The 12,881-nt window shown below is 43.3% G+C and overlaps 1 protein-coding gene across 1 annotated transcript in view; it reads left to right on the top strand.

The window, feature by feature from the left end:
- Positions 1–12,881, top strand: part of LOC137616464 (exportin-4-like) — a 148,422-nt gene that overhangs the window by 95,860 nt on the left and 39,681 nt on the right. Inside the window, 1 exon segment of the mRNA XM_068346264.1 lies at positions 76–251. Coding sequence (XP_068202365.1) covers positions 76–251 — 176 coding nt within the window.

Here is a 12,881-nt window from a genome sequence, read left to right on the forward strand (position 1 = left end):
GTATAGCAGCACTAGTTATATGTAAATTACATTAGAAAAGTTATTTTCACACCTAATATATTATGTAAATTACAGGTGCTGTTCAAGGTTGTCTCATGCCTACTGCACAGTGTCTTTTTACCCGTTTGGTTGGTGTACTGAATGACAGCGTTCGGCTCCTGGATCTATATCACAACTATCCTACTGTTGTAGAAACTGTCTTGGAATTGTTTGTTGAGTGTGGCAGAAGAATGTTATGTTATCTCACCCCGGTAAGTAATTATTTAGGATTTAAAGTGGTACAGAATTATATCAGAAATGTTTATGTAAGTAAAAAAATTGGAGTAAGTGTGGTTAGAGTTTTGTCAAATATTAGGAATAAAAATGACATTTATTATTCACTAAACTCTTTCAAGTGTGTGAATGATTTTATTCCTTGATGTATTACATCCTTATTTGGTATTAGTGGTTTCAGAATGTCACCCTGACTTATGCACTTTAAATTTTTTGAAATTTGTCTCTTAATAGGAATACAGTGGTAAAATTGAAATCTAATGGAATTACTGTGATCCAGTTGGTTAATAATCCATTATTACGAGGCTGAAGGCCACGCTAACACCAGTAAATGTTAATATATGTGCCGTAGATGCGTACCATGAGTGAATTCTTCTTAAGGTGAAAGGTTCTCGGGTCGTCCAACATAATTAGCCTAAGCTTCCATCTCACTACAGTACCTATTAGTGCCTACCATCCTGTGTGTTCAATCAGCTGATCTGGCTACAGCTATGGAGTTAGCCTATCTATGTGTCAAGAATTCTTACTGATATTCATATGTACACCCCCCCCCCCTCCTCCTCCTCCTCCTCCTCCTCCTCCTCCTCCTCCTCCTCCTCCTCCTCCTCCTCCTCCTCCTCCTCCCCCCCCCCCTCCCGTTTGTAGGGGTGAAGGGACAGACTCCCTCGTGAATAGGGCAAGTGCGTATAACTGCCTATCTTTGATACATAAAATGTGTAATAACACCAAGAAATGTCATCATAGATAATTTAGAATCATTTTGAGAATAGTTTTAAGACATTTTCCAGAAAACATATACTGAATATGTCACAGGTACACCAATTGACAGTACCATATACCATAATGCGTACAGTACAATGCTGTACATATGCAAAATACACAGTACTGTACTTTATTAATATTACCTTTACTGTATAGAGCTACGTTTTCTATCATGCATAACCAAACCGTTTTTTTATTCGCTCATATTTTTAACCATAGCTAATTTACTGTCGAGTAATAAAGTTAAGATTCATTGATGATACGTCAATAAATAGCCTAACAGTTTTTTACACTCTTATTTTTAAGCTATTTTATTGTACTATAATACAAGCAAAGTTCATTGATGTTGAAAAGAAAAATTTATTTCTATTGTGATTGATATGCATAGTAGCATTGCGGGTTCGTGCATACAATACAATGTTGTTCATTGTGTTTTTAAACTTAAAAATGTACTTATTAATATAAAGTTCATTTTAAACAAATAATCATGAGATTAAAAAGAGAAAAATGTTAGATCTGTTACAACGGAAAATGAAAGAAAAATATATCGCTAATGTGTTTGATATATGTAGTAGCATTTTGCGTTCATACATACAATACAGTACTGTTGTTGTTTTAAACTTGAAAATGTACTCATTGATATAAAATTGATTGTAAATAAATAATAATGAGATTGAAAGGAAAAACTATGTTACGATCTGTTATAACAGATCGTAACATAGTTTTTTCTTTCATTTCGGTAAATAATTATTTACCGAAATGAAAGAAAAATATATCGCTAATGTGTTTGATATGTGTAGTAGCATTGTGCCTTCGTATATACGTCACAGTACTGTACTGTTCATTGTGTTTTATAACCTAAAAATGTACTTATTGATATAAAATTAATTTTAATTAAATAAGCATGAGAATTGATATAAAATTAATTTTAATTAAATAAGTATGAGATTAAAAGGAAAAATATATTGCGAACTAAAAATGTACTTATTGATATAAAATTAATTTTAATTAAATAAGCATGAGATTAAAAGGAAAAATATATTGCGATCTTTATTTATTTGATGAAATGAAAGAAGAATATTTCAAAAGTATATAAAATTTTCTCAAATATTTAGTAGATATGCTCTCTAGAAAATTTTGCGAATCTGTGATTTTGCGAATGTTGATTAGTGAATATCCGGGGGTTAACTGTAATAGAATGCTTTCAAAATTTGGATTGATTTATATTTTATTTTGCACTTATTTAAATCCGTTTAATTTTAAAAAATTAACTTAGCCGGTGAATATATATAGCTGCAACTCTGTTGCTCGACAGACAAAAAAACTGTAAAAAACTCGCCAGCGATCGCTATACAGGTTGCAGGTGTGCCCATCAGCGCCAACTGTCGGCCAGATACCATACTCAATGTAAACAAAGACTCAATTTCTTCTCTGTCGACGTGTCGACAAGACGTACTTTTACTCGCTGTAGAACCTGGAGTTTTCTCAACATAATTGGTGAAGTACTTCATTTTGGTTTGAGCTTTCGCAGTGCAGGTGTTTTATCTTCATCTTAAATCTTGAACTCGTTTTGGATAGATTTAATTTTTAGGTGACAAAGAGAGTATGGACTTTTTGACTTTTAAATGGCCGACCCTTCCCTTAGACGGAAGTGTGTTTAGGCTTTTAGTAATTATCTTATCACGTTATAAATTAATTATAGATTTTCCTCTATATATTTTATATCTCCGCCTTTATTAGGCCTCTTCGATTAACTTTCCATTTATAATAAACATAAAAAATAAATTTTAATGTTTTGTTTATATGCGACCTTTCCTGAGAGTAGGCGGTCCTAACTTGGATACCGAAGTTAAACAACGTTGAGCCCTTTCAATCGTAAATAGCTTTTAAAGAGCTAATGATTCAAAACTTTTTAAATGAAATATTTTATGAAAGAATTTCTTTGAATAGTCTTCGTACTGTTTTCAAAGATGAACTAACGTTTAGTTTATTTATGCTACGCAGTTTGCGCTCTATCGTTACGATAGAGAGAGAGAGTATCACGGTTTCACTTTGCAGAAAGAGTAAATCGATTCTGACGTTTTGTTCATTCTTCTTTCAAAGCTTAAATGTTTTAAATTCTATTTAAAGGAACTTTTTAATTGAAAAACCTTTCAGTTTTTTCCTTTGGTCAAATAACATGTTTTTTTGACGAAACGTAATTGGGCTCTTCTCTTAGGTGCGAAATCAAGAGAGATAGAGACGGAGGGAGAGAGAGGAGAGAAAACGTTCCGTTCAAGCGGGTAACGTTGTTCTCGAGTTTCTCTCGTCCCTAGTCTCTGTACAGGGAGAAAGGATAAAACGTTTTTAGTTTTATTCTCGTCCCCAGGCAATGTACGGTGAGAGATTGAAAACGTAGTTTTGAATGAACTAGTGTTTATTCTCTTCCCCAACCACTGAATTTTTTTATCTTAAAAGATGTTTACTGTTTTTTTGCTGGTATTAATGTGCTTGCATTATACGACTGATTTCGCATTTACTACCTTTTGATGAGGGTAGAATTGCGTGCTTCAGGTAGAAATCAGTAAAAGTTTCGATTTCAGTGAAATAAGTGCAAAACAGAAAATCGTAGTGATAAAGTGATATTGCGCAAAGTGTTACAGTGTTGCGTCCGAGGGTTCGTCTGTTCGTGCCTGTCGTTCACCTAGTCCGGGACCTCTTGCAAGCTCCCAAGCCCAGGGGAGAAGTAATGTCGTACGACTTATGGGTTCGAGAGGCCTTGATCAGCGAACAGACGTTTCCCTCTATGGTATCGGGTGTATCTTACCAAGATCTCCCCTACCATAAGGCGAGAGAGACAATTTTCTCCTCGTCATCCGAAGGCTTTTCGCATAAGAAACCTTAAACAAGGTTTCGAGGCCCTTAAGCGAAAGTCAGTCCTTTCAGGACAGGTCCAGCGTCCTGGTTGCAGCCATTAGGACAGCTCTGACCCTATGCAGTCATCGGAAAACTGCTCGCCGCCTAACAAAAGCGTAACACAGACTCCGAGAGTCTTTTTTGTTGGCAAAGTGTTGCGGTCACAGACGTTACCCTCGTCTCTTACCGCAACCATTTCCGTTCATCCTAAATGGGTTGTACGGCAAGACATGCAGAATATGCTTGCCTCCCTTATGGAAGACTATTCTGCCGATTAGTCCGTGAGCCTAGCCGTTTTTCTCATCGAGATCCTGGCTTTCAGCCAACCTAACGTTCCTTTGTGCATCCTGTTGACGTTGGCGTAGCTAAGTCACGTCAGTCAGGTTGTTTAGAACCACACTAGATGCGGTCTCGTGTGGATTTTCAGCCACATTTGGACGTTAGGCCACTTGCTGATGCTCCTGTTGACGTTCAAGACTTTCGCTAACAATCGGAGTTGACTTGTTTTGACGCTGTGCGTCAACCTCCGCATTCTAGAGTTGTTTTGACTGCTCATTCTAGGCAGTCAAAGCAGTCTCGAGTGGACGCTGTGCGTCCTCACGCACCTATTGTTGTTGACAGTTCACAGACTGTCAAGCAGTTACATGACATTGCGTCCTGGTCTCTCGCACCTGTTGTTGTTGACAGTTCACAGACTGTCAAGCAGTTACATGACGTTGCGTCCTGGTCCGCTACTAATGCACCAGTGCGTGTGGACTCTGCTTGTAAAGCATTGCCACCACGGTAGATCTCTCCCTTGCTTGAGACTCAGCTATTATCGGACAAGGTTCCTTTAGATGAGGAAGTTGCTGTTCCCCCTCCTACTGATATTCCCTTGAGGACTCTGTCAGACGGAGAGGAGCCTAAAGCTGCTTAGCCCTCTATGGACTTTATTTAAATCATGCTGATTTTTAAGGATCTTTGTCCGGATCTTTTTGTAACTGCTGCTCCTCGTTCGCCTAAACGTCAGAGCTTACACTAGGCCTAGCTACTTCGAAGCCGTTGTTTATAAGCTAGTGCTCTCTCGCTCTCCTAGAGAGCTTTACGTTTGCTAGGCGACTGGTTTATCACCAGGAGGAGTTTGGGGGATACAGCCTTTGCTTTCCCTTCTTTTAAACTGGCTTATAGAGCGAGAGGCTGATATGACACGAGAGAAGTTCTCGGCTTGGGAGTTCCTGCCTCTGCCCAGATAGACTTCTCAAATCTCGTAGACTCTCCCTGGCGCCTGGCCAGGAGACGCTCCAAGATTTTACAGGTCAACTTCACAGCTGTTTTTGAGCCTTTGAAGTTTTGCTGTTCAATTATGTCATGCATAAACAAGGCTTTCAGGGATGGAAAGCGGTACCGCCTCAGTCGCTAACCCCGTCTGTTGCCGCACCTGCTCCCGTAGACCCTAAATGGGCTTTGCTGCAAGACATGCAGTCCAAGCTTGCGTCCTTGATGGAGGACTTTAATGCGGAGAAGGTTGCTGCTGAACCTTCTGGCCAACAACCTTCCAAGCGGTCGGTTGTGCGTCCTGTTGACGCTGAGGTAACCTTCTCGCGTCTACCAGTTGAGGTGGTTCCTCCACCGATGCGACCCAGTGTGGGTTGCCAGCCGCACGTTGACGTTAAGCGACGCTCGGAGGTGGTTGTTGACGTTCAGGACGTTCAACAACCATCAGAGGTGACTTGTTTTGACGCGGTGCGTCAACCTCCGCAACCCGGTATGGTGTTGACTGCACAACCCAGACGGTTTAGACAGTCTCGGGTGGACGCTGTGCGTCCTCGCGCACCCATGGTTGTTGACAGTTCACAGACTGTGCAGCAGTTCCATGACGTTGCGTCCGGCTCCGTCACGCATGCACCAGTGCGACCGGACTCAGCGAGCCAGACGTTGCCCACTCCGTTGCCGTTTCCTCATCAGTTTTCGGATGAGGAACTATCTGATGAGGACGTTGCTGAACAACAAGACTCAATACCATCTGGCTTTTCACTGGAAAAAGGACAAGACGCTAGAAGCGGTCTCGATCCCGATTTCCGGAAAGATAAAGTCTTGTCTGACTTGGTGGAAGGACAATATCAACCTAAGAGAGGGTCTTCCCCTGGCTGTTCAGACTCCCCACCACGTTCTCTTCTCGGACGCATCGGACTTGGGCTGGGGCGCGACACTGGACGGTCGGGAATGCTCAGGTCTGTGGAACTCGAGTCAGAGGAGCATGCATATCAACTGCAAGGAGCTGTTGGCAGTTCATCTGGCCTGAAAAGCTTCGAGTATCTTCTTCGAGGCAAAGTGGTGGAAGTAAACTCGGACAACACCACGGCCTTGGCGTACATCTCCAAACAAGGAGGTACCCACTCACTGACGTTGTACGAGATCGCAAGGGACCTGCTCATCTGGTCAAAAGGTCAAGACATCTCCCTAGTAACGAGGTTCATCCAAGGCGACTTGAACGTCATAGCAGATTGTCTCAGTCGGAAAGGGCAAGTAATTCCAACCGAATGGACCCTCCACAAGGATGTGTGCAAGAGACTTTGGGCCACTTGGGGTCAACCAGCCATAGATCTCTTTGCAACCTCGCTGACCAAGAGGCTTCCAATCTATTGCTCCCCAGTCCCGGACCCAGCAGCAATACATATAGATGCCTTCCTCCTAGATTGGTCACATCTGGATCTCTACGCATTCCCACCGTTCAAGATTGTCAACAAGGTACTGCAGAAGTTCGCCTCTCACGAAGGGACAAGGTTGACGTTAGTTGCTCCCCTCTGGCCCGCGAGAGAATGGTTCACCGAGGTACTTCGATGGTTAGTAGACGTTCCCAGAAGTCTTCCTCTAAGGGTAGACCTTCTACGTCAGCCACATGTAAAGAAGGTACACCAAAGCCTCCACGCTCTTCGTCTGACTGCCTTCAGACTATCGAAAGACTCTCGAGAGCTAGAGGCTTTTCGAAGGAGGCAGCCAGTGCGATTGCTAGAGCAAGGAGAGCGTCTACCATTAGAGTCTACCAATCGAAGTGGGAAGTCTTCCGAGACTGGTGCAAGTCAGTTTCTGTATCCTCGACCAGTACCTCTGTAGCTCAAATAGCTGATTTTCTCTTATACTTGAGAAAAGGACGATCCCTTTCAGCTCCCACTATCAAGGGCTACAGAAGCATGTTGGTATCGGTCTTCCGGCATAGAGGCTTAGATCTTTCCAACAATAAAGATCTGCAAGACCTCCTTAAGTCTTTTGAGACCTCCAAGGAGCGTCGTTTGGCTACCCCTGGATGGAATTTAGACGTGGTACTAAGATTCCTCATGTCAGACAGGTTGGAGCCGTTACAATCAGCCTCCCTGAAAGATCTCACTCTTAAGACTCTTTTCCTGGTATGCTTAGCCTCGGCTAAAAGAGTCAGTGAGATTCATGCCTTCAGCAAGAACATCGGATTTTCGTCGGAAAAAGCCACTTGTTCGCTGCAACTTGGTTTTCTAGCCAAAAATGAGCTGCCTTCTCGGCCTTGGCCTAAATCTTTCGATATTCCCAGCTTATCGGAGATCGTAGGCAATGAACTAGAAAGAGTCTTATGCCCTGTTAGAGCTCTTAAGTTCTGTTTAAAGCGTACTAAACCTTTACGAGGCCAATCTGAAGCTTTATGGTGTTCAGTTAAGAAACCATCCTTGCCTATGTCAAAGAATGCTTGGTCATACTTTATCAGATTGTTAATACGAGAAGCTCATTCACATCTGAGTGAGGAAGACCGAACTTTGCTTAAGGTGAAGACGCACGAAGTTAGAGCTGTAGCAACTTCCGTGGCCTTTAAGCAAAATAGATCTCTGCGAAGTATAATGGACGCAACCTATTGGAGAAGCAAGTCAGTGTTCGCGTCATTTTACTTGAAAGATGTCCAGTCTCTTTACGAGAACTGCTACACACTGGGACCATTCGTAGCAGCGAGTGCAGTAGTGGGTGAGGGCTCAACCACTACAATTCCCTAATTCCATATCCTTTTAATCTGTCTCTTGAAATGTTTTTAATGTTGTTTTTTATGGGTTGTCCGGAAGGCTAAGAAGCCTTTCGCATCCTGGTTGATTTGGCGGGTGGTCAAAGTCATTTCTTGAGAGCGCCCAGATTAGGGGTTTGATGAGGTCCTGTTGTATGGGTTGCAGCCCTTGATACTTCAGCTCCTAGGGGTCTGTCAGCATCCTAAGAGGATCGCGAGGCTCCGTAAGGAAGACGTACTTATAAGGCAGAGTAATCGTCTAAGTCGACTTCCTTACCAGGTACCTATTTATTTTGTTTTTGTTATTTTGATAACTTCTAAAATGAAATAAAAACTCTTAGCTCATAAGATGTAAACATATTTAACTGGTCTCTACCCACCACCCTGGGTGTGAATCAGCTATATACAAAAATTTATTTTATAATTAAAATATCATTTTCACTCGGGCTCTTCTGATGGTTTCAAGTTGAAGGTTGTTATCGGGTACTTACAGTTGATATAAATAATTAGGAAATGATTAGTTATCAATGTTTTGTAATAGCTTGTGTAAATAAGCACATATGTAAGTATTGTAGCTGAAAAAAAGAAATTATAGATTGAAAAGAACTTTATGGCATTAATGTTTTGTGTTTAGTGTATTTAACTTTGGCCTGGATCTACTCTGAAAAAGTTATGAAGAAAGATGTTTCATCATCATGGGTTCATATTCTTTCAAGCCAAGTTGATCTTTAAAGAATTGATTACTGATAAAAGAAGTTATAGATCTAGAAATAAGAGGCATAACCAAGAACTGTGATTTTTGGTGAAATGACATGTGCAAAGAATCTTAATTCACATTGACAGAAATATATATGCTGTTTAATAAAGATTAAGGAATACATATGATGTTTAATGAAAAGTAATAGAATCTTGCCTCAAATATCTATACTTTATACATAAGTAAATGAACAAATAGCTTCTTTTATAGCCTTTTTTAGAATAAAGGATAAACCTTGCAAAACAATTCAGGGTATATAAGATTTCCTATTAATTTACTGAACATTTCGGTGTAATTTCCAATTAAAGTTTTGAGTGCTGTATTGAAATTTCTTTGTTCCTACACTCTACAAACCTTACGCTATTTACAGTATCAGGGTTTATCTTTTTGCTGGAAGAGTAGCCATTAAGACTGTAAGCTAAGATGCCAGCTACCCCTCTCACTCATACACTAGTGAATCCGACCCACTTTTTCTTTTGTCTTTGAGGAATACGGACGTGTCCGCTCTCTGCTCTCTCAAAAGACTTTGGCCATTGATTTTTCTCTGATTCTTTTCCTTTTCACTTTTGCGTGTTCCTTCTGTGTTTTCATGCGTACTTGTTCAGGGCCTGAAGGCTGCTCTTGTGGTACTTTCATGTCCTCCATTGAAACCAACCCCCATTCATTGTCCTACCTGTGAAGAGGGAAGGGAATGGTCTGTCTTCCAGTGGGAGAGATTTGGGCATCGGCCAAAGAAGAAGACCAAGAGGGATTTTTTGCCTTCAGGGTCTTCCTTGAGGGTTGAAGAAAACTTGAAAACTCCCCCCCCCCTCCCGGTCTCTTCCAAAGCTCCTGCTCGCTTGACCTCTTCCGAGCCGAGGGGTGGTCGAGTAGGAGAGCGTAGACCAGCTAACACCAGGGCGACCCCAGGGATCCAGGAACGTTGCTGCTTCCCATAAAGAAGCAACTTGCCCCTCCCCCTCAGGTGAGTCCTCACTTTCTGAAGTATTGCAGGTTTGGCTGTCCCTGGCTTCTATAACACGGGCCCCAGAGGGTTCCTTCTTTGGTGTCCTTCAAAGTAGAAGTCCTTTCTCCAGCGGGTCCAGCAAGTGACGCTCTTACTGTCTGCGAGGCCCAACTCTCACCTTCTCCTGCTAATCTTATGCAATGTCAAAACCAGCGTGGCTTCTCTCCTCTCCAACGCCAACCTTCCGTTGTCAAAGGAGCTCCACCCTTGACGGCTCGGTGCTAATTAAACCGGAATAGGTCGAGAGGGCGGCTGAGCGATGCGAAAAGTCCTCCAAAGTCTCCCTCCTTCACAGGGCCTTAACATCTAGGTCGTATGGTAAGGCTCCACCACCTATCAGGAAACAGCCACAATCCACCAGACTCTCGACCAGTAGGATGACTGGGTCCTCAAAGAAGGTGTCAAAACAGCCCTTTCCTACCAAAGATCCAAAGGGCTCCAAACTCTCCAGAGGAGGTAAGGGTGGTTAGTGAAGTGGCAGAGGCTGCTCCCACTAGGGAGGGCAGTCATCTCTCTCTCTCCACCAACTCGGGATCCAATTCCATCGAGCTCCTACGTGAAGGGATCCGCAAAGTCCAGAGCATGTTGGAGAGGGGTGCTCTCCAAGAGGTCCTCGACAGCTCCCCAATGGTCTTCAGTTGATTCTTGTGAAAAAGGCATCTGGAGGCTGGAGACCAATCATCGATCTCTCGGCTCTGAACAAGTTTGTCCCTCAGACTTCGTTCATGATAGAGACAGCAGACACAGTCATACAAGGGGTAAGGCCACGGGACTTCATGTGCGCAGTGGTTCTCAAAGAGACACTTCCAAATCCCAATCCGTCCGTCTTGAAGGAAGTATCTTACAGATCATATATGAGAACAGGCAATACCAGTGCAAGGTACTGTGCTTCGGTCTTTCCACAGTACCCCAGGTCTTTATGAGGGTGTTTACCCTAGTATCAACTTGGGATCACAGAATTGGCATTCGTCTCCTAAGATACCCCGACAACTGCAACTGGGTGATTCTAGCAGACTCTGTGCCGACCCATCTACACCAAGACAGACTGCTCAAGTTTTGTCAGGATCTGGGGATAGGGATAAGCCTCGAGAAATCATCCCTGCTCCCCTCTCAAAGACTGATATAACTAGGTATGATTATAGTCACCAACTTACAAAAAGTTTTTCCATCAGACGACAGAGTACACAGGCTGATGGAGGTAGCAAGCTCGTTCCTCAGACAGTAAAAGCATACAGCCCAGAAGTGGTTGTCTCTCCTAGGTCACCCAGCATCCCTGGTTTGTCCAGTGGCCAACGGCCGCCTCAGAATTTGATCTCTTCAGTGGCGGCTGAAATCCAGATGGAGCCAACACACCGGTTCTCCAGATACTGTACATTAGTTCCTATGGGACAGAAGCAACTGACGTATCTTAAGTGGTTGGTGAGAGAAGAGAGCATCCACAGAGGGGTAGATCTTCTAGTCCCTCCCTTGGAATTGATGCTCTACACAGATGCATCAAAAGAAGGGTGGGGGAGATGAGGGCATCCTTTCTATTCCTTCAACAGTTCCTGGCGGATGACTCTGTGGTGTTGATGAGCAACAACACCACAGTGATGACTTACTTGAACAGACAAGGTGATACATTTTTGCAGCCCCTATGCCTTCTAGCAGTAGAGATGTTAAGATGGACAGAATAAAATTAGGTGTCCCTATCAGCTCACTTCATTCCAGGCAAGAGGAATGTGCTCCCGCTCTATTGTTCCCAAGTCCCGGATCTTCAGGCTCTCGGCTCTCTGGCAAGATGAATTCCAACAGCGGTGGGACTGCATCTATGTGTACGCTTTTCCTTCATTCTGTCTGATGCAAAGGGTGCTGTGCTATGGCATCTCGCAGAGTGGTTCTTGGAGCTTCTGCAGCTCTTGATGGAGTTCCCGAGAGAACTCCCTCGACTACAAGATCTACTCAGACAACCACACGTGAACATCTACCACAAAGCAGTAGCTTCTGTTCAACTTCATGCCTGGAGAGACTCCAGCATCTCCTCTTACAAATAGGCTTTTCGAAACAAGCTGCGAGGAGAATGTCTTGATACCTACGAAGATCCTCGGCATCAGTCTACCAGGCTAAGTGGACTGTCTTCTGTGGTTGGTGTCATGGAAGGGGATCTTTCCTCGATACCACTATTCCAGTAATAGCCGAGTTCCTTGTATACCTTTGGGAGGAAAAGCTTCTCTATTGGTCTCGGTGTGAAAGACTACCGCTCAGCTTAAGTCTTGAATTTAGACTGAAAGGAGTTTATTTTGCCTCGTCATTGGAGTTGTCTCTCCTTACTTGCCCCCAGTCGGAAGTTAGACCTACTCCTTGGAACGTGGTTCGCGTCCTTCAGTCTCTGAAGGGTGCTCCCTTTGACCCAATACGCCAGGAAACAGATCGCCACCTCACTTTGAAGACGGTGTTCCTACTTGCATTGACTTCACCCAAGAGAGTTAGTGAGATCCATGATCTATCCTACGACATCACCCATTCAAGGGGATAAAGGGAAGAGACAATCGGCTTCATCCCTGAGTTTATTGCTAAGATTCGTATTCTGGGAGTAGCGTATCCTAGATTAGGGTCCTTTCGTATTGTGCGTCTTCTTTCTGTAACCGATGATCCAGATCAGCTGTTACTTTGCCCAGAGGAGTTTGAGGTATTACTTTAAACGCACTGCAGCAGCTTGCCTCCGAGTGTCAGCACTTCGTCAGCACGGGGAACGTCAAGAGGTGGGTCTCCAAGAACACCATTTTCGCTTGGATTTGTGTGATCATTTACCATGCGGTGAATCCTAACCCCCCCTCCTACTCGTCGACCTAGAGCTCATGGTGCAGGGGCATAAGTACGTCCCTGGCGTTTAAATGTAACTACAGTGTGGTGCAGGTATTACAAATGGGCGTGTGGAAGCGTCCGACAATCTTCACTGCCCACTACCTGCAAGACGTAACTCACAGAAGATTGAAGACGTTCCATTGGTACTGTGGTAGCTGCACAAGTGGTTTAGAATGCCTCAAGTAGCAGATGGTTGAGGGAATAGGTTACCCAGGCTTAGTTTGGGATGAATGTGTAAGAATGACTGGCTCTTTCTTTCTTTCATTTTCCCCTCTTTTGGGGAACAAAACCATGGATCCTCTGCACACTGGCCTCACCTATCTACAGGTAATAACCATTTCCCTTGT

Source organism: Palaemon carinicauda, chromosome 22 (assembly GCF_036898095.1).
Source record: "Palaemon carinicauda isolate YSFRI2023 chromosome 22, ASM3689809v2, whole genome shotgun sequence".
NCBI lineage: Eukaryota > Metazoa > Arthropoda > Malacostraca > Decapoda > Palaemonidae > Palaemon > Palaemon carinicauda.